This window comes from Cygnus atratus, chromosome 8 (assembly GCF_013377495.2).
Source record: "Cygnus atratus isolate AKBS03 ecotype Queensland, Australia chromosome 8, CAtr_DNAZoo_HiC_assembly, whole genome shotgun sequence".
In the NCBI taxonomy this organism is placed as follows: Eukaryota; Metazoa; Chordata; class Aves; order Anseriformes; family Anatidae; genus Cygnus; species Cygnus atratus.
In genome coordinates, this window is record NC_066369.1 from 16,476,866 (window position 1) to 16,499,699 (window position 22,834).

The 22,834-nt window shown below is 39.8% G+C and overlaps 1 protein-coding gene across 3 annotated transcripts; it reads right to left on the minus strand.

The window, feature by feature from the left end:
* Positions 1 to 945: 945 nt before the first annotated feature.
* Positions 946 to 21,439, minus strand: LRRC8B (leucine rich repeat containing 8 VRAC subunit B). Of its 3 annotated transcripts, none has more exons than XM_035537245.1 (5): positions 21,182 to 21,439; positions 7,016 to 7,070; positions 6,212 to 6,307; positions 3,378 to 5,539; positions 946 to 2,375 (listed from the first exon to the last, which is right to left on the minus strand). In XM_035537245.1, the coding sequence occupies exons 4-5, from the start codon at positions 5,511 to 5,513 to the stop codon at positions 2,103 to 2,105; spliced, it is 2,409 nt and encodes an 802-aa protein (XP_035393138.1). In that variant the 5' UTR covers positions 5,514 to 5,539; positions 6,212 to 6,307; positions 7,016 to 7,070; positions 21,182 to 21,439; the 3' UTR covers positions 946 to 2,102. The 3 variants fall into 3 exon arrangements, with proteins under 3 accessions (XP_035393138.1, XP_035393136.1, XP_050568108.1); XM_035537243.1 differs by lacking the exon at positions 21,182 to 21,439 and adding an exon at positions 19,462 to 19,623; XM_050712151.1 differs by lacking the exon at positions 21,182 to 21,439 and adding an exon at positions 19,519 to 19,620.
* Positions 21,440 to 22,834: the final 1,395 nt, after the last annotated feature.

Here is a 22,834-nt window from a genome sequence, read left to right on the forward strand (position 1 = left end):
ACGCAGTTACTTGCTTATTCAACTTTTTTGATACAGCTTTCCAATTTCAAAAAAGCTTTGAAGAAAATACTTGCCTATTTTTTCAAAGAATTACTAAGCCGCAAGTCTCAGGTGTCAAATTACGACATGAAGCATTCCCCAGTGTTAATTTACAAAGTCCTAACATAGATCTACCGCAATTATTAACAAAGCTCCAGCCACAGGGGTGCAAATCACCATACTCCAGTTTAATCGATCACATCTACCATGACTGGCTCTGTTTGTGAACCACATCGATTCCCATGGAACTATTACACAACTCAAATTTAGATGAAAATAGAGTTTGGGAGAGCTACATACGGTTGCTATGAAAGACTATTCAAACTGTACTGATCTGCACATAAAAACAACTAATCAGCTTACACTAACCATTTCTAGAACTACATAAAACATAATAATTACACATTTTGGTTCCCTGAGAAGAAAAGTGCTCTAACTACAGAGGTCTTTGGAATACCATCAGTACAGTGAATAAAGAGGTACCTCTTGCACTGCTACTGCAGAGACATCTACTTCCACGCTGATCACTCACTTTTGGTATTTTCATTCAAAATAAACCCTACTCTCCACAGAAGTGGCACTGAAACGGAAGCAAGAGATGACTAGAAACAGTCTAATACTAAAACTGGCTTATCTGTGATTATTTGTTATTGCAAACTGGAATGTGTAGTTAGCACACTTGATGACAATGAAGTCTTTAAGAGCACAATTTATCACATTTATTTTACTATAATTAAGATTGTTTTTGAAAACTTTAATATACTACAATAAGTTTTCAAATCTGTGTTTTTTGGAAAGCATGCTCTTTTCTTTTTCCAAGGGCAGAACTTCTTAAGTGAGCATAATAAATGTCTGCAGAGTTAAGTTTCAAGTACAATAAAACAGCGCACAGCAGAAAAATGAATAAAGTCAGGAACCATTTTATTTCCATCCAGTTTTGCAAGTATTAAGGATGGCATAAGAACTTATTTCACCACTGTTAATTATGAAATTATTCCATCCCTCAAAGAGACAAAGTTTATAACGTTTTCCTGGTTTTCCCTCCCAGGTACTTATGAACTGTGTGACTATTTGGTTTGTTTTAACTTTGTTTTTCAGTTCCTATCTAACACATACCTCTTTCTTCCTCTCCTCAGCCACCAAAATACCATAACTGGGCATGGAGAAGCACTGAGGCAGTCAGTAAGTGAGAGGTTATAAAAAACATTAAATAGCAACATAGATTACACTGACACCTGGGATGCTCACAACACACAGAAGACAGCTTTATAACCTTATCGTGTTCTGTTTGCCATCATAATCTATGAAAATCAGTACTGTAAAATTTGACTAGTACACATGCACAACAGTTATTCCAGATTCTTCTGGTTCCTCCCAATTTCTAGGCAACATTTTGTACTTACTATTTAAGACAAAAATACTGAAACTGATTTCAGATATTATTGCCCAACTGGTTTTAATAGCAAGACATAAATGGCATCTTCCACGATTATAAAATTAATGCTTAGTACTTGTCAAAAATCTTCAAAAATTAAGGTATCTTGAAAAATGATTTTCAGTATATCCCATGCAATTGAACTGCTCAAATAGTTTAAATTCTCAATTTAAGATATTCTAAGTTAGTGAAGAGTTCACATTTAGAAACTAATTCCAGACAGTTTTTAGGCCTCATATGGCAGGAGATGAAACTGTTTAAAATTATCACTATCAACAGAAATAAATTTCCCATAGGAAAAAAAAAGTATATACACACACTCACTGTAGCCAGGCAATCAACTCTTCCATTCCGATACCATCATAGACGTTTAACTAAGTTATTTCAAATAGTAGAATCAAATTGGCAATTCATATTTCAGACTTTCCAAATATGTGATTACCTGTTAAAGGCTGTATTTTTTGTTCAAGTCCAAACATTTTTATTTTCCAATACAATAAACTCTGTTCAATGCATTTAGGTTTAAGACTAATCTGTAAACTGCTATTCTCTCCATCTATACAGATCTTTAGAGAGTATTAAGTGAAAAGGCTTACAGGATGCACTGATATAGAGTTTCATTTCAAGCTTAGCACTTATCTGAGCATGTCTGCAAACGCTCCCTTACACGAGGTGGAAGTGTTTTTAACAACCTTTCTTCTACAATTAGACTATTCCGTTTTAGGAACTGACATTCTTCTAGTTCAGCAGGAAGTGATTCAAGATAGTTTCCAATGAGCTCTAATTGAACAAGATTCAGTAGCTGACCCACACAAGGGGACAAATTCATCAGACTGTTATTTCCCAGAAGAAGAAATTGCAGCTTTTTGCACTGAAATAATCCATCAGGCAGCATTTCAATCTAGAAAAAGGAAAGAACAAAAATAACCTAAGTTAAAATACGTTAACTTGCACATAGCTGCAAGTTTTTACATTTCCTGATTTTATTTTAAGGTAAGAAAGCTCTTAGTTTATGGAGGGACATGGAAGGGATAACTAATGTTTTTATTGTTAGGTGAGAAAGTGCTTGAGAACGCTACAACATTTTATATGCAATTTTTTGTTAAGTAAATGCTTAGCTACTGGCAGAAGTCAAGGCAGAAGCATGGCAGGGGAGAGCATATGCATGTGTGCACACGCAGGATTGTGTACAAACATGTGCATGCGCAGGTGACAGGGGAGATAAATAGACCGCCATCTCCTAAGAACCATTTAACGAAGACAAAGCACAGATTCTGTGGAGAGACATTAGCAGCTCCAGTGTTGTGAAACCTGTACAAGCAGCACAGCGGTAATTAATCCCGGTCCACACTATTAACATATAAAAACAACCTTACTAGTGAAAGCAATTTGAAACCTGAACAGAAGTCCTCAGGTCATAAACCCCACAATAACAAGCCTCTCAGTTCAGCGCTGCTGCTGAGGTTACCAGCTATTTCCCTCCTCCCAAACAGACAGCTGCGCTGCTCATAAACTAGCTGCTGATTCACTAAAGCTTTCACTTTGGCCACTTCAGGTAAAAATTTAACACAGATTATTGCCATTAATATACTACATAGGATAGACAGGTGCAGAGAAATGGAAGGTACATTTTAGCATCCGTCCCAGCCTATGCTATCTGTGATTATGGATCAGAGCCCTGAAGGCACTTTAGGACTAAGATAGCACTTAGTATTAAACAAGCTTTCATGACACCAAAGTTCTAGCAATTAAACAAATACTACCTTCTTTCAGCTCTACCTGGCTTACTTCAATCATGAGCACTACAAAAACGTTTTGAATCAGGGACTGCTCCAGAAGGAATGGGAAGTTAAGTCAGTATTTGATTTTCTTTTTTTAAGTAGTAATTCAAAGTTCTACTTACATGGTTTTTTGTCAAAGCCAAGTACTGCAGATTGGTCAGATAACTGATTTCTTCAGGTATAGAGGTTAGCTTATTATAGCTAAGATCCAAATATTGCAACTTTTTGCAAAGAAATAGCTGCAATGGAACATTTTTAATATTATTGTAATTTAGATACAGTTGTTCCAGGTTTGATAATGCACCAATCTGCACTGGAACATATGAAATGCTGTTGTGCCACAGTTTTAAGCAAGAAAGGTTCTTAAGATGCTGAAAACTAATTATTTCTTCCACTGTTCTGAGATTATTTTCTTTTAAGTCAATTTCATGCAAATTGTTTAGGGTGAAAATAGAATGGGGAATGCGCTCTAGATCACAGCAGATTAATTCCAAGGTTCTCAGGTTTACCAGCTTCTTCAAGTTATTTAGCACTATCAATTTATTTCCCTCGTTGTTGATAGACAAGTGTTGCAAAGAAGGCAGAAGATCTGTAACCACTTGAGGTATACGGGAAAGGTTGGTTTTTAAGTGAATTGATCTCAGACTTTTTAGTCCCTGAAAGCTTTCATTGTAAATGGAGTTGTGATGATCTAGCACGAAATATCCCGTTAAGCACAATTCTTTAAGGTTTTTCAGATGAAAGACCCAAAAGGGAATTCTTCCCATCTCACTCGATTTCAGACGTAATGTTTTCAGATTTTCTTCTAAAAAGCTCACTGCTGGATAATCCATAGTTAGTGATGAATGATAAACGTTGAGTTCTTTGAGATTGACTAGCTGGGTCACAGCAGAAGGAAGTTTGGCTTCGGGAATAAGTTCCAAGCTTAGGACTTCTATTTCTGTCAGTTCAAATACGCTGTCTGGAAGACCATTTAACATAAAAAGGTTAAGTTCAATCTTGTCCTGGGAATTTCTTACTAGTTTATTTTTCAGTTTTTCCACTGACCATTCATTGTTCAGATTAATCTGTTTCAGTTTGTTTTCACTCAAATCAGACAAGAATATTGAAAATCGTTGGGAATAAAGAGGATCATACTGATCTGCCAAGTGGAGAATAAATGCAAAGTCATTCTTTACATCAGGTATATCGCTGTAGTTACTCTTCTCTCTCAGCTTCTCAAAAGAATATTGCTTAAGTGAACTTCTTAACATCCACCACAAACTGTATGTACAAGTTAAGCCATAGAAGATCACTAAAACAACATAAAACGAAGCCAGAACTTTAAAAATTTCTGCTAGTGAATAAACACACTGGTACCTTTTGTAGCCTGTAAAGGCTTGAACATTAACTACACAATCTATTTCAAGTGTAATGAAGGATAAATAATAGGGAACATAAATTATTATTATTACAAACACAATGACTTTGACTATGATCTGTTTCATATACACTTTATATATGACATCCTTCTCTTCAACGTGTACTCTGAATTTCTTCACTTTTTCAAATATAGCTTTAGCTTGTTCCCCTTCTTTTTTGTCAAGAACACTCGAGGAGTTTTCTCTTCCAGTTGTTTCCAAGCCAGGTTGTGTATATGGCAGGGACTGTCTGCTAGCCCCTATATCTACTGAACTCCCAGGTGATGAAATCACTGCTTTGGATTTGGCTATTGGCAACTTCCTCACAGACTGCTCAGCAACTGTTTCTGAGAGGGCACGTGTTGTCCATGGAGAATCAAAACACTTCTGAAGAATTGCTACGAAGTGCTCAAGCCTGGAACTTGTACTAGGATAGTAAAGCCAGAAATTACTGCAAGCTGCAAAAATAAAGGTATGCAGAAGCACTAGGTATGGAAAAAATTTGGCAAACCAATGAAGCTGTCTCTCATAACATACTGCGTCAATATAGGAATACTGCTGCCGATGGAGATCATTCTGGATTTTAAGCGGGATGATTATCTGTGCTGTAGAGCTAGCAGACATGTTAAGGTTGGTTTTAACTAAATCCCAAGGCACGGCACAATGATTGTCAAATTCTAGCTTGCAAGGAAGACAACACAACACTCTGGTTTGAGTAAGCTGGAGAGCCCCAGCAAGCACAGCAACTAGCAGCATTATCATGGTGAGGTAATACCAGAAGACATCCCACCATGGTTTTAGTATGTGGTAGGATGACTGGGCATCTGCTAAGTATTTGAGTTCTGTTAGCGTGATCATGACTTTCACCTGTGAGAGAACAGCAGCTGGTAGAGGAAAAAAGAAAAGACATCCTTAGAGAATGGTTAAAAACAATTTATCTCACCATTAAACACTTGAAGCTTATCACCATTTTCATGATTTGTAGATCTAATATGAAATATTGGCCTAGTATTGAAAGTATAGCAAAAGGATCCAAGAACTCCTGATACTTAACCATAGCCATGATTTCATTTTATTTTTTATTTTATATTAAACTAGCACCAAAAATTAGGAGAAATGCTTTGATCAAGCATTTGGGTACTAGTCAAGTAAAAAGAACAAGCAGGTAGGAGCTTAAGTGCCTGAGATATTACTAGCAGTCTTTGACCTCTATCGTAAGTTTATGTAACTAAAGTTATTTCTCTTTTATTAAGAATGCCAAAAATCAGAGCAATACTGTAACAGGATTGCTCTTGTAATTTAGGATTTTCTACTGAATTAAATCATTCCACCCAATTTGTAAAGAATAAAGAGTGAACAAAATTTCTTGAAACAACAGTTCTGCATTACATATTCTTACATATAATTCCCCTTCTCCTACCAAGAGGATTGAAAATGTAGCTTTCTAACATTGTTATTGTGCATTATTGTCATTCACATACACACATATACATACACACACGTGTATGTAATTGGCAAATTTAACCCCTGGCAGCATACATTTGATTAACACTTACTTTATTAAAGAGAATGAAATATACAGCACCTCTCAGTCAGGAGGTCTACACCTTTTAAAATTCCTTGGACATGCCATCTTCACATTTGTCTTCATTCTGGATGGGAAAACATTGAATATACTTTACTTGGGTGAAGCCATTAAAATATAGAGCAAATATTCAGCTTTCAGCACAACTAATGCCTTACTGCAGACATCAGGACCTGTTAAGCTCTGCACTGCTAGAGCTACACAAAATGGAACAGAGCACATTCGGACATGAACATCTAGAGAGTAAAGTCAAAGTTTTACACCATCATATCAACACAAGAAAAAAGAGGAAACAGCCTACAGCTAACTATTTCACTGGAAAGTATTTTTTTTCCAGCCAAACAGCTCTATGAAAATAAAATACTCAACATACAAGACTTTGAGAAATAGTTCAGTCAATTTTGATACACCCAAGTTTGGCAGAAAGGTAGGTTTCTCAAAAATGGAGGGCCATATTTTACTTTGTAAAACAAATTGTCCACTGTCAAAAGCAATACCACAGACACTGCCAGTTTTGAGGCAAACTTACTATAAAGTTTTGTTAAGCACTACAGATAACAAGGAATGGTGATGTTCTGTATTTTTCCTGATGTACTCTTACTGTACTTTTAATTTCCAACAGAGTTGACAAGCTGCTATAAAAATACAAATAGCAAAACTAAGTCAGAACCATATTCTTATCCTACATTCACATTTGAAGAGAGAGGAATGGCCAAAATTAAATTAGTATTTCTTGATTTGACAAGGCCACTTTTAATAAAATGGAGAAACTTACCAGGCCGGCTCAAGGTAAAGCAGCTGAAGAAGGACAGGATGGTTGTAATATGCTCCTGGAGAGAAATAAGGTATCATCAGATCATGAAACATTTGGATCCCCACAGCTGCGTAATACAACAGCACTTCAGTAGTATTTCCACAGCAGTGTTTTAAAGGTCTAAGATTTAATAAGCTAGAGTTCTAGTTAGAATCCTTTAAGACACCACCCCTGTGAAATATTTACTGGGTCACTACCCAAGCATTGCTTTCCGTGAAGTAGAGATGGAGTAACAGCCTTTGTCATTGTCACTTAAGTGCTAAAAAAGCCATTTAAGCACAAACGGTTTTGCATTTACATAATAAGTTGCTACTCCTGCAGCTGAGGTGTTATAACCACAGCTGAGAAATAGCAATTTCTTCATTCACTGCAGCTCAACTTGCAAAAACTGGTCTGTAAGTGTCTTTAAAATCAGTTCTTTTGGAATAATTCTCTGGGGCTTGGACATAAATTCACAGGTGTAAAAACACAGAAACCCATCAAAACACTAAACCCATCAAATTAAATTGTTAGTCCCTATCGCATATCCTAGAAAAAAAGCTACGTTCTTACTGGGGTTTTAGAACAGTTTCTAGCAGAAAGTGAGCATCTCAGTATTGAGGGCTTAGATACTTAAGTTCTGGTCATCTTAATGACCACTTTTGTAACCTCCTGATGAAGCATGTGTATTTATTACAATTCCACATATGCAAAATCAACTTTCCCATTGGAGAAATACACAGTATATACAAGTATAACGTAAACATGTGAATTATTAATGATAATTTTGCTCAAGACAGTTTTCTTTCAGATCTTATCTGTATGCCAAGACTGACTAATCAAATGGAAAAAAGCTGAAGTGTAATGGGCTTGATGACTCTCATCTCCAGCTGCTTTCAACCCATATCAGAGCCATAAAAGCTTTTCAAAGTGGCCTAATTCAATTGGCACTCTTTCTCAGAAGATGAGAGAAAGAAATTTAGCCCCAAGCTAAGTGATGACTTCAGGAGTTACCCCAGGCTGGAACCATGCCTCAGGCCAGAAAAATAAAGTAATAACATTCACTACTATCTAGGTAATTTTTAATTACTTCATGCTTACAACTTCAATACAAACAAATCCAGCATATGAGTAAGAAGCTACCATTCTGAAAAATATTACCTATTACCACCAGAAACTTCTCTCCTCCCCCAAAAGGTTGCTTAATGTTGCATTACTCTGCCACTTGGTCACTGCTTATATAATTGTAGGCACAATTGGTTAGGGGTGGCTCTGACACAACACTTCTCCCCAGATGATGATGGGCTACAAAAGCCAATACCTGGCAGGAGGTTTCATTTTACACAACTTAAAAAATAGCCTTAAGTATTGAACAGATGTTTCTGACAGTTAATCAAAATATATTTTATACAACTAAAGCATACTTTGACAGGTATTTCAGTGACACTGGAATAGATAAATAAATCTTCATGAATATTACCAAAGGAAAAAAGGAACAAACCTTACTCATTCACCCCCAACACATCTTTTCTGGTTAAAACTTCCCATTCTATAGGCATGCCACCATCTCCTTTTTTAAGCGTCCCTAAACAACAAAAAGCCCAGGTACTGCAAGAGTCCTAGGACAGGTCCAAATTCACAAAGAACACAACTGCTACACAGCCTCAGCAGATGCCTTCACACACCTACCGCTTTTTGTTTCAGCTTTCTACTGAGAAGTGACAGAATACTCAATCCAAGCGATAGAATACTCAATCCAATCCATTTGATATATGGTCTTCCAAAACTTGTACTTTGACCACTTGCATGCGCGGAGATTTAGTTTTAGGATCTTTCAGATGGGGACTCGATATTTTTGCATCTGCATTCCACTGAATGCCAAACAACATGCAAACAAGATTAGAGAAAGCTTCTTTCTAGTTCCTTCTGAAGAAGGTCACAAATGATGATTAAACTTAAGTGATTATCCTTCTGTATTCAAAATAAGCCTGAAGACATTCCCAAACTCTACAACAAACATTCCTCAAGCACAGGATGTTCAAGACTACAGTAACAATAGCATTAGAAGTTTTCCAAACTTTCAAACCATTAAATACCTGAAGACCTTTCAAACAGTCTTGGATCTTAACCACAACTAGGCAATCTCAACTCTCTGTGTATGGATTAGCTAGTTCTTAAGCACTGCTGTGCTCAGGACAGTACTGCTGAACATAAGATGCGGACCAGTAATTGCAAAGTCTTACACTGTTTAAGGTAGTCCTTTCTCTCTAGAGAAGGCTACTTATACCAAGCTATTTGGCCCATTCATTTCTGGAAAATCATAAACATGTTTTTAGTATAAAATTTAGTAAATTAGGCTATGCTCATATTTTCACTTTACATGGGTCACCATCCTTCCCTGCTACTGCTTCAAAGTTAACTGCCTAGCACACAAGCCGATAAAAAAAAAAAAAAAAGCCTTGCAAAATTAAACTACTATCTACCACTGCCACTACCAAAACTTCCGCAAGCTGAGAAACTAGATTAGCATGCAACTTGGCAAGGATATAATAAGTAGTTTCCCCAACTACCCAATAGCTTGAACATTCCTAGGCTCAACACAGAAGGCCTTTGAGCATGTGAAAAAAGGTGTCTTGACGGCACCTAAACACAGAATATCAGTGTCGATTTTTATTACTTCCTTTCTCTGCTACGCTTAACTCAAGAGAAATACTTTATCTTGCCGTCTAATCTAAATTAGAAGTAAGCTTTATTCCAAATTGACTTGCTTTACAAGCAAAAGGCTTATCCTTGAAATCTGACTGAGCAGGATTACCTACATCACGTTACGCATTTCCAAGCTATGCTGAAGCACTCCTGAAAAGACCAAGGTCTTCCTCAAACCATAAGTAGTTAACTTCTCCTTAAATGCCACCAATATGCAAGGATTGAATCTGTTCTGTGTTTAAGAAAGTCCAGTAAAGAATTAGTCTGTGATACTAAAACAGGTCCCTGGTCAAACAGTCACTAGGAGATGGATCACCTCCCAACAGTCTCGTCGCACAGCCAGTTCTCATTACCTGCCCGTAGGCCACATGACAATGGATTGCATCGGTGAGGTCTGCCCAAGTGCATGGCCTAATTACTAATTACTTAGGCCTAATTCTCAACACTGGATGGGAGGGAGAAACCAAGTTAAGTATTTTGCGGGTTAAACTTTGTAACGAAGTCATATTACAAGTCTACAAGATACATACATTTAGGAAAAAAACAATACTTCTAGTCTCATACTAAATTAGCTTGGAGAACAATTCTAAACACATGCTTCAGCTTTAGTAAAAGCACTTCCCCAGCCCTCTCCTCAAGATGTTGCCTTCTAGCCGAAACAGAAGGTCACAACCTATGCTCCTAGAAAGGCCTGTACTGGTGAGAAACATTTATGCACACAAGCTAAAAATAAAAACAAACTACCCAGTTTAAGTTCAAGTTTAAGGCTAGACAGACAGTAGTTGAGAGACAGCTTACAGAAAAATCGCTGCAAAACAGAAGTGGCAAATAGGCACAAAGCTAGCCTCTGGATGGGCGTGTTTAAGTTGAACAGGAACCTGATGGTAAAGAAAATACGAGGAAATTGAGAAGTAGACCTGCTTTGTCTGTCTTGCAGGTCATTGCATCAAGACTGATTTCCCCAAAAGTAAGCTTTCTGCATTCTAGGCAATGATCCTCACTGGGATGCTTTCTCACTGCGCAGGGTGCTTGCTGAGATCTCTACCGACCCATGCAAAACCTGGACTCTGAATCAATTCTGATTTACTTTTCTAGTGAGCAGTAGTTTGTACAGTTTCAGTGGCCCAGCAATACTTTCAAACTCAGACATGCATATTTAAAAAAATATAAATTTTTAAATTTTTTAAAAAAATATAAATTAAGATTATATCAGATGGTGATGGCAGTGTAACAGAGGAAGGGTTTTCACTAAGCAGACAAATGTTAGTGTTGTGGCCTCCTTCTTCCTTAAGGAGGCAACGTAAATCTTCAGCCAAGCTGTATGCAGTAGCTTCCCTAGACTATGGATTTATTTTCAACTTGTGCTCTCATCCTTTTAATTAACTAATATAAATACATTAGCTTAAAATTAATAAAAGATATATTAGCATCTAAAATACATCTAAAATACATTACAATCAATATGGAGAAAGCAGAGCTTTGTATTGGTTATACAGAGAAGCCAAATGGTAAATTCACTTAGAGACATGTTTTGTTTCACCCTAATATTTAATTAGCAATTCAATCAACTTATTTAATTTGTATTCTCACAGGAAACTAGCACTTTTTCCATAGAAAACAGAGTGGTTTTTTTGCACTCCATTAGTTTCCATTTCTTCAAACACTTGTACATTTCACATATCTCCCTGTAAAAGGAAATGACAAATAGTGCACCAGAAGTTTCACATTGGTATCCCAAACTTGAAAATATCAGCCACCTGAAGCTCTACCATCAAGAGTCTGCTTGGCAATTGCTGAAGAAACAGCAAAACCTATTAACGCGTGACGAATAACTGCAGTTCCACAAGGCTTTAATTTATTTATTTTTTTTTTTAAAGTGAACATAAAGTGTAGTACTGCTGACTGGAAAAGGAGGACATGGAGGAGCTTGGGACCACCCAACAAAAAACAAGTCCCAAATATTTGTTGTGCAGCACCACACAGTCTAGTCACATTCATTCATTTTCAACACAAAGAGGTTAGTATTCACAGTGAAGCACTGTCTTCATTCAGCCTCCTTTTTGGCCCCGTAACATTTTCAAGTAAACTAAAATTTCAGTATTGAATTAAAAAAAACATAGGAGAAGGGCATGGATTCCTGCTAGCTAGAGATCTGCTATTTCTGAAGACATACACACTTCTAAGAACCCAAAGAACTCTATTCTTTTAAGCTTGGCATTAGCCCATAATGACGTACACCAGTTGATAAAACAAAAAAGTCAGTTCACATTAGTCTCAAAAAGGGGACACAGATACATAAGCAGGATCAGCACCCAAACTGTACACGAGACTCATTCAAACATAAATTTGAAGCCAAGCACGTTCAAAGAATGCATGAAGGATCTCTCTGTAGACAAGCTACCTTTTTTGTGAATTGTTAATGGATTTGTGGAATAGGATTGACAGCACTGAGGTACCAGATTATGTTATCCACAGCAATGTACTCTAATTATCAACACCACCCTAGAACAGCTCATGCTATCACCCAAATGTACAATCATGAACTTCACATACACTTTAAAAAGTCCACTTTTAAAGAAAAAAAACAAACCTCTAAACTATGGCAGTCAACATTGCAGATGTAGAAGTAAAAATTAAACGGAGCTTGTCAGACCAACTAGTTGCATTTCTTTGATAAAGTAAATGTTTTTCTAAACAAGCCAAACGTAAGAGATTGAATCTAGATTACTGAGAGCTTCTAGAATGACTCCATACTATACCAGTTTAGACAAAGTTGGTAGTTTCACAAAAATTAAAAGCCACTCACAGAAGGGGAGACAGGTCACAGGCCATGCTGAACAAAGAAGAAAGCTAGACTAGAAGAAAAAAAAGATTTAGCGCTTATAAGGACTACTGCAATAGGAATGTGTAAAGACGAAAAGAGGCAAAGAACTACAAATTTTTGCTGTGACTTGACCCATGTGTTGGAAGCAACCAGAAGAGGGGAAAAGTCCTGCCTGGACTAATCCTTTGTAGGAAAAATACACACCACCAAGGATGCAGCCCTAGGAGCAGCAAAGGCTGTCCTACATTAATACCAAAGAAAACACTTCTACCATAGAAGGGTAACATCCCTGTACAAACCTCTTTTCCATTATGAAAGATCATTATCATCTCATTTAGGAAAAAAATACAAAAAAAACACAACAGAATCAGGACTGCAAGGCTAAGAATGCTCAGAGGACTGGTGGTTCTTAAGCAAGTAGTACAGGAGAAGAGATGAGTGAGAAATGACTGGGGGTGAAGAGGAGAGAACAGAACAGCCTGGGAAACATCTGCCTTCTCAGGACAGATGCACACAGCCCGTCTGTGCTCAGCTAATGCTTATTCCAACCAGCGTGGGAGGAGACCACTCTCTCCAGGGATGACTGCACGCATGTCAAACAGTCAGACATTCCAGCCCAAGCGTGCCATGGAAGATATCAGGGAAGCAGCACAGATTACACTCTCAAGTGATACCTAAAAGGAGTTAAGAACAGGCCTCCTTTGCTGTCCCCTCAAGTCCCAGCTTTGAAATCAGTACTGCAATGCTGAAGACAGAAATCCTTTGCCAATACTACAAGCTGTCCTTGCTTCCAAGTTCCAAAGAAATCTGTGAGCAAGTTTGAAGCAGTAAGTACGAAAAGTCTCCTCCTTGGCTCTTCACCTATGCTTTTGGTGTAATCTCGCTTAGGGAAGAAATCTCAACATGTCTAGACTGGGTCCGATATCTGTGGCATGCTGTACCTTCTATAACTTTCTCAGAAACCATCTTAAAGAACAGTACACCAAATCTTTCATCCCAATACTAACATGACTAGTACGGTTAGACATCTCCCAACCGCATGGAACTAGATTTTCAAGCTCACTTTTAATGCCTTTTTATTCTTGTATCCACATTCCTGAGTCTTCCTCATGCTGAGAAATATGAATACATAACTGTAAAACAATGGTATCAGCAGGATCCCTCCAGCATTCTAAAGGAAGTCTCAATAGTATCTACTTAATTCTGCATACCAAGATAAGTGCTACAATAGAAAATTAATTCTTATCCTCTTCATTTCCAGAAATCAGACAGATACTCACGATGTCCATTCATTGTGCTGCTATGCTCAGGACATCAGAAAGCAAAGCATACCAAGATAACACTAGAGAATAGTCATTACTTAAACGCTACAAGGTTCCTCTACCAGCAGATTCTTTAATTATAATGTAGTTTGTTATCTTCAGTCTTCAAGAGCAGTACAAGTACAAGAGAGGCCAGCTGCATAAAAAATTTAAGAATATTTAACAAAAGGCCATCCTCCCCTGGGAAACGGCAGGGAATTGTGCAGGCGTGCTCTTCCATTTTCAGTGTACTTTTCAATAAACTGATTCCTGGAAAAACTGTAAATGGCTAGAGACCCTAGTAATATCCAACATGTTCCCAGTGAGGCTATAGAAATCAAGTCTGAAATACGGAAATATTCTGAGAAAGAGGAACCTTAGAGTACGTACGCACACCTGAACAAGCTCTGATTTAGTTTTCCAACTAGCACCAGCAGTGCTGCTGTCACAGCACAACAGAGTGGACTACAAATCCTACCCAAGAAGTCAGGTAAACGTTGGGCTGGTTTTGCAATCCACAAGGATCACGGTGCTACAGCTACGCAGCATGGCAGTGTACATGCTGCTGTAAATCAGTTCCGTGGGTACTGATGCATTCACCAAGCAAGGTCATGCCCTGGTTTGATACTTCTGGATAAAGGGCCTGGGAGGAATTCAGCAGCGCTGAACTGAGATCAAGAGCGAAGTGGCCGACATGCTACATATGATGGGAAATCTTGCCTGTTTTGCTGAGAGCAGAGTACTGAAATTCAATGTATTTATGTAATTATTTTATGTTGCGAATCTTTTCAGTTAGGGAAACTGATGATTTTTCGATAGTTATAGACTGCCAAGACCAAACATGTCCTATCAGGATAACAGATGTTAAAAGAACAGAAGCATCGAGTTCACAAATGAAAAATAAATACACTCTGCCTGTGCAAGATAATTATTACCACACAAACATAAACACAAGATTTAAGAACAAATGAAAAAAATGGTGTTTTGGTTTTAAGTTCTCCTGATACTGCATAGGTTTCAAAGAACTTTCCAGAAGGGAAGATTATTACTTCCACAGACCAGAAAAGAATTTAACTGCATCTAGGAAAACAATTATCACGGCAGTCATACAGAAATGCATCTGATTTCACTCTGTTACTTGACATTGGAAAGTTGATTCACATTTTCAGCATGGCTAGTATCTCTTCTTAGAAGAAGCAGCATGTCTTCTTGTTTAATTGGAAAGACAGTTACTGCCAAAAGCCAGATGACAAGTTGAAACACTTGATTCTAGATGTTCCATCTAAATACCTATAAAAAAGAATAGATAAATATCCAACATACATCTAGTTCAAACTCAGCTACTCTGTGTACGCAAATTCTCCCCAAACCCATCTTGCTAGCATTTTGAAGAACCTCCACACTTCAAAGTCAAAGGAAAAAAAAACACTTATGAAGCTCTGCAGTCTAATACAAAACTCCCCTGAAATGGAAGTGGAATAGGCTTTACTAACCAACCAGCAGGGTGCATGCTGTCTGCACAGTCACCTCAACCTCCTAAGCATCTTTCCATCTCTATTACTCTGCATTATCTATTTATCAATCCGACCAATTATCTATTTATCAATCCAACCAATTATCTATTTATCTTTAAATAAATTAAAGGACTGAAGGACAAGTTTCCACATTGCATGTACTATGCAATACTATATTTTCTGAGAACAGGTCCGCATGCAACCGTGAGAGCTAAAAGCACTGTTACAGTTACCTACCAGAAGCATCTCCTAGAACAATGCTGTTTCACAACAAGTTACAAGTGATCAGAACTGAGTGCTACAGTAAACCTGCGGTAATCCTGCTTTGATACCTTGACAGACAGTTAGCTTAGCATGTAAACTTACTCTTTATACTTCTGTCAAGTCCAAGCACGCTACGCAACAGTCCTCCACCGCACCAAATCACCTTTAAGAGAAGGCTGTCTGAGAAGACCTAACAACTGGCAAGATTTTTTTTCCTTCCAGACAGCATTACTACAAGAACAAAAGCCACTTTTCAGTATGAAGCCCAATGTAGTAACTTCAAAAACAAAAGTCAAGGTTTTACCACCGCTTTAGTCAATTAAGAGCTTTGAAGTAAAAAAACATCCAGCCCCCAGTTTGTACGAAATGGAATAACAGCTCCAAGCAAAGCTGACGTTACTGAACTCCTGTTCAGAAAAGCACTTGAACTGAGACAGGATGTGCCCGGAGTCAACTAAGCAATGTTTTGGTGCTTTCCTGACTTTGAGCCAGTGTCATTGTAAAATTAGTATTTAAACAATGTTAATGTTTAATAAAAGACATTTACTTAGAAAACAAGCGCCTTTACTTGCAAGGGCACTGGCTAAGTAATAATCACTTTCACACTTCCATTTGTTGTGGGTGGAAAGTGATAGATTATCATCCCTGTTAATAATTTAAACAGCCCAGAAACAAGCAGTTTCAGTTGAAGCTTTTCGATCGCCTCCCTTCTTCAAGTATTGTGGATTACACTATAACTGCATATCAAAATTTTGCCTTCATTCACAGGAAAGAATTTAAAGGTTAAATACATTAACATTAGAATCTAAATTTGCAGTTCTCAAATTCCAGCTCAGTAGACATCTACGTTTGCATGCAGGAGAACTTAACCTACCATAAAATATCTGGATAAATATACGAAAACCTCAACTAAATCACAGAATACCAACATTTTCCCCAGAAAACTATAGCAGGAAGGTCTGGGAAATCATGGGTTATATTTCCAAGGTTTTAAGTGAGAGCATTAAAATTGATGTCACTAATTATTGCTAAATGAACTACATGACCATAGCTTTGTAGCTGTTATTGCATAAAACTGAAGTTTTGCTTCCATATTAAACAAAAGCCACAACTCAAGCAAGTATCTCCCAAACAAGCAAATAGTGCTTGCAACACAACAATGCAAAACAAGTCCTAAGCCTACTAACAATTAGCAGCAACAAAAAGAGATTGCTTTGCTAACGTATTTTTTTATTAGTATCACTGGATTCCTTATTGAAGGGATCAAAAATGCCAGTTTCCTACACTGAAAGTTCTCAATTTATGAGAAACTGCATTCCAGCTTACAATACTAGAATACGATGAGAAGTTGAACGCTTCTCATGGAAGTGCACTCACACCATCTAATTTGGAGCGTGTGTTACTTTGAAACAGAATGGCACCAGTAGGAATTAAATGGAAGACACGCCATTAGGTGTTCTCTCCACAATTCCTTTCTGATTGTTGAAAGACTCTAGAACCCTCTCTGGTGTACACTGGAGGAGAGCACGCCTGTGTTATGCACCAAACTGCATTTGCAATGTCTGTCTTGATAGCTGTACTGTCTACCTTTCTTGCAAAGTACTATACCAATAGAAATCAGTCTTCTCATACCAATTAATTGGGGAAACTATTCATATGTATTCTAAAACTTCAGTTCAATATGGAACACAATTTGATTTACCAGCTACAACAAAGCTGAGTTACGAGCTCATAGCGTGTGGCTCCTGAACCCACTCCATACAGAACACAAACCTTTGTCAGATAGGACATGCCATAGCTTGTCACCAGTTAAGAAGAATCAAGCAAATGTTTCATTAGTTAATTAGCAAATTAAGAATAGATTCCTCTGTTCCTGAAATAACATAGCCTACCCCACCCAAACATTAACATTCCAGCATATTTAAAGATTCAAATATTACTTCCACTTTACATTCCCTCTCCTTTTATGTAGCTACCCTAGTAATCTGAACCAATTATCTCCATAATCATAGCACAGGCTTCTAACTTCTTAAAAAGAAAAAAGAATAACTGCAAGAGCAACTGGCAGAATAATGCTATTTGCAAGACAACAGCTGAACAGCTGTTATAAGGATGCCTACAGGAAGGATAAATACAGCCCACAGGTTAGCACAGGAAATAAAGGCAGCAGTGTGAAACAGGCAGCTGAGACCAGTACAAACCATGCTGTATCCCCTTAGTCACATGAAATACCCATTTCTAATCCCAGCAGAGTAAAGCTTTATGGCTTTAGCAGCCTGTAGTAGTATTACTAGAGCTACAGCCTCCTTCACTACCTCTAGTGTGGCAGGCAGGGCAAGCGCAGAAGCAACTAAAGGAACCCAAGACTTTCTTCCTCCCTTCTCTCATTCAAGAAATCCATTATAAAAATACTTCTTTGGCAGTGAGATACTGCTCTACGAGGCTCATTTTATAATGCTGAATTACGGATGGATGCCTCTTTAGTATTACTGCTCTGTCTAAAATTTACTCAACATGCTGTCATCAACTTCAAAGAGCACTTGTACAGGTATCTTGTGAGAAGCAGAAGGAAATTAATTTTATTTTCATCCCCATGATAATGCCATCTTCCTTAAAAAAAAAAAAAAAGGAAAAAATAGCGGTCAGACCAACAACTTTTTTCCTCTCAAGAGCATAAGAGAACAAACATGCAAATTTCTATGAATTACATGAAACCTACCGAAATTGAAACGGTTACTATGTAAAATATGTGCTAGCATGAAACTCTGTGATAAGCACTGTTACCTAGCTACAACAGGATGTTTTAAAAACACTAGGGAAAGCCCTTAAGGGAACTTGTAGCCTATCCTAACTCCTGGTTCTATGGTGCAGCCCTTCTCCCTCCCGTTCTCTCTCCTACCACATCCTTCGCTCTGGTCAGCACCGCAGCTGCTGAAGAAAAGCGCTACTTGGGAGAACTCGTCCATTCCCCCCAGGGCCTGCTGGGTTACACAGAGTAAAAAAATGCATGCAATATACGGAGACAATACATAATAAATTATATGAGTGATACCCTGTAAGATGATATTACTTAAGCCTTGTGAGGTCCCTCCCTCCCTCCCCCCAAAAAAGTTTATGAATGCAGCCAAAACAGATAAGCAATCCTTTGACCAGCTGCCATCCCTGCTAAGCAGGTACAGAGAGGAGACTCCTGAGACACGGGGAAGGGAGCGATGCCTTATCTTATCGCTTCAGCTAGCAGGCAAGGGAAGCCAGCAGTCAGCAGAACACACCCCTGAAACGCCTGAAAACGCAAGTGAGCACGGAGCTCCCGGCTTATTGCAGCGTTACCCAGGGCTGCTGTTGGAAAGGACCGCACCAGGTGTTCACTCGAGCAGAGCGAGCCGAGCGGCACGGTTAATGACAACCTCCACGTAGAACCGAGCCCCGGGGAAGCCCGTTTCGGTGCTTTAACCCCCACACCCCTCAGCACGGGCTGATCGCCCCCCGGACACGCCGCTACCAGGAGCCAGGAGGGTGCCTCGGACTCCGGGCGGAGCAGCCGGGCCGGGCAGCAGCGAGGAGGCCGCGGCCCAGCGGAGCCCGGGGCACCGGCAGGTGCCGCCGCCACACCTGGCCCAGCGGAGGCGGGCGCGCAGCGGTAACGGCACCGGGCGCGGCGCCTCCCCCCGGCCCCACCCGCTCGGCGCCGGCCGCCAGCCCCAGCCCCAGCCCCAGCCCCCGCCCCCGCCCCGCTCCCCTGGGGCGGGAGGGCGCGGGGCCGTTCCCCGCAGGCCGTGGCGGTGCGGCACCTGCCGGCGGTGGCTGCCCGGCGCTTACCTGGCCGCGGCGCAGAGCCTCGCCTCGCCCCTCACCGAGCCCCTCGCCGAGCCTCACCCGCCGCCTGCCCGCCCGTCAGCGCCCGTCAGCGCCCGTCAGCCCGCAGCGCGGCGCGAGGCACCGGCTGCAACCGGCGCTCCTCGGCTCCGGGCCCGCCCCGCCGCGCGTCACCGGCCGCGCCGCCCAATGGGGCTTGCGGCCGGCGGGCCCGCTGACAGGCCGCGGGGCGGTGGCGGCCTGGGCGGACAAAGGCGGCGCCGCGCACCTGCGGCCCGGCCCGGCCCGGCCCGGCCTGAGGGGAGCCCGGCGGGCACCGGGCGGGGGGCTCGGCTGAGGGGAAGGGCTCGTCCCGCCCGGCCCCGGAGACCGCCCGGGGCCCTGTGGGCGCACCCAGGCTCGTCCGGCACCGCTCCGCACACCGACAGCGGTCCCGTCACCGGGTCGGGCGCACGCAGTGCCCGTCCTCCTTCTGAGAGGGACAGCCCAAAGCCGCGCCGCTGCGGGGCCAGAGCCTCCGGTGGCCATGCAGCTCCAGTCAAAAGCAGATAACGTTTTACAAAACTTCACAAGTATGCACAACGCTTGAAAAAAACAACCCACACACCAAAAGTTATTTGACTTTCCTACTCCACTTCCTCTTTCTCCAGCTGACAGTGCAATTCCCGCCCTCAGCCGTGTCTGAAAAGCTGCTTCTGCAGGGGTAAATGTGTGAAAGCCTGAAAGAAAAGGCTGATTTCTACCTAGATTTCTCCCAATACCTCAGCAAATGGGGTGTTTCTGCCTCCTCTTAGCCAGACGTACAAACATCTCGATCTGCTCAAGAAATTTTCCTGCAATATTTTCACTCTTAGCCACCCCACTGCAAAAAATCTATTCAGAACTATATTTCCAACATAATTATACTCCTTACATTCATTCTGCTAGAATAATGTTTGTTAACTGTCTAGTTATCAGCTAGGAAAAAGAATCTATTTTCAAAACGTTGCTTTTCCTCCATAAAACACCAATATCCTTTTCCTCACAGCTATACAACCCCCCCCTTCATTTAAACAGCAGAGACTCTAGATTTTGTGAAAATAATTTACAAATCATACGGAGCTCACATTTATCTATTATTATCAGTTCAACTTAAAAGAGCTATTAAAATACAACATACTTTTGTGCAAAACAAGTTTTGGAACACAAACACTGCCGTTGAGCCCAAACTGAAACTACTTACAAATAAAAGTGAAACTGGTGTTTTAACCCAAACGTATAGAACTGCTAATGCAAATATGTACGTTGTAAAAAAAGCACACTTGTTTTTCCAGTTTGCAGCCATATTGCTAGCATAGTGGAAAATGTATTTGGTTTGCATTTGTTTCAGGCTGATTGGTGTTACTTATGGTGATACACTTTGATTAATAGTAATTTTTAACCTCAGAGGTGACAATAGCAAGGCATTTTCTGCAATTTCTTCTCTAAGAATCATTCTTAAAGTTTGGTAAACATTAGCTAGGCCAGCAATCTTCCTAAAAGACCAATTCCCTTTTGTCTCTTGACCTGCCACCTTCATAGCCTTCATGTATCTTGACTTCCACCATCAAGATAAATCATCTGCTCTGCTAGCATTTGCCTGATTAATGATTTCATCTGTTTTCCCCTCTTGGAACTGTCTACCCTTTCTGTGAGCAAACTAAATAAAAGTATGTCTTATTCTATAATATTTATTTCTACTTACTTAAAATGAAATGTCTGTCTCCATGATCTGCCATGCTTTTCTTTTTGTCAGCAATAGGCTAGGAAAACAAATTAATATTTCATTAAATTATAAAACCAGGAACACTTTGTTGTGCTAAAAATAAAAGGAAAAATATTAAGTCAGAACACAGAACCTAATGGCTATAAGGTTCATAATTGCTTGAGTAACAGACTGAAACCTAACTTTCTAGGTTTGGTTCTTATTTACTCTGCTGCTGAGTGGCTCCTGGGGATCCACAAGGGGAGCACTCCTCTCACCGATCACTCCCCACAAATCTCCCAGTGATGATACCTGAGCAAAGGGAATATTCTGTTAACCGCCTACTCAAAAACAACATTGTTTTCAGCTGTGCAGCTCCTGACTGTAAATCCAGCAGATCAAGCTCATCTTCAGTTATCTTAGTGCTATTACATTAGGATTAATTTCTTCAGTCTTTTTCAAGCAGCGCTATCCAGAAAACATTCTTCAAGTTCTAACACCCTTTCTAGTTGTTCGTCACAGACATTTATAAGATACTGAAAAATAACAGCTTGACAATCCAAGAAAAGTTGAGTTTCATTTCACACATCATGCCATCCCCTCATCTTTTTTAACTTGATATTTAGATGTTACAAAACCAGCTTTGAATCTCAAAAGAATTAACAGTTTCAAATGCTATACTCAGTGTGACTAAGGGGTGTCTTGAGCATGTACTTCAGTCCCTCCACATGCACAGCTCTGGGAAATCTGATGCAGTAAGAAAAGGAAAGCTACATGGCAGTGTCCAGTATACTTGCGAGGGTAATATTTGGAGTTGAAATTTCACTTTAAAATATTTCTAAATAAACATTCTTTCTCAGATCAGACAGGTGATTTTATACTTGACTTTTAACCCTCCAGTACCGCTTGGAGTTGCAGGAGCAAAAGCATCATGATTGACAATTGCTCTGGAAGCAGTTATCTGAAACTGGGCCAGTCCTCTTGAATAAAGCATTCTGTGATGACTTGCCTTGTGATCACCAAGTGCACTCCTGACCATCTGTTTTTCAAGATCTCATCTTTTCATGTGGAAGGCTACAGCTTCAAAGTTAGCTGAAGCATAAACCAACAGATCATAACCCTTCAACCTCTAAAATGCCATACAAACATTTGTTCTCCTACAGGGAATAAAAAACATTTAAGCTCCATAGATCTAAAGATAATTTCATTTCAGTCCTTGGCACATCCCGACTGTTACCATGCTTACTGTTTCTGGCATTGCTAAAGCTTCTTTGTCTCTGGCTGAGAATTTATAAATCACATATTACACAGGCTCCAGATGATTGATCTCCTGGTGCAATACTGTGACTTGCAGTTTGTAAATCAGGCACTCACCGCAGGGGTGGGTATTTTAGAACAACACTTCCCTCTGCTGGATCTGTGGGCAGTGACAGCTGTCCCTGTGCTGAAGGGATCTGCCCAAATCCTGTGTCAATAGCTTAGGCAGGATCCCTGCTCCTTCCAGACAGCTTTGGACAGTAAGACACTAGTAAGGGTCTTCTTAATTTATCAAATAAATATGGTAATCATAACTGTTTAATCCAGAATCAGCTGATCAGGAATATGAATTTATTTTCTGTTCAACACAGAAGTATCTCAAAGCTGTAAATATTA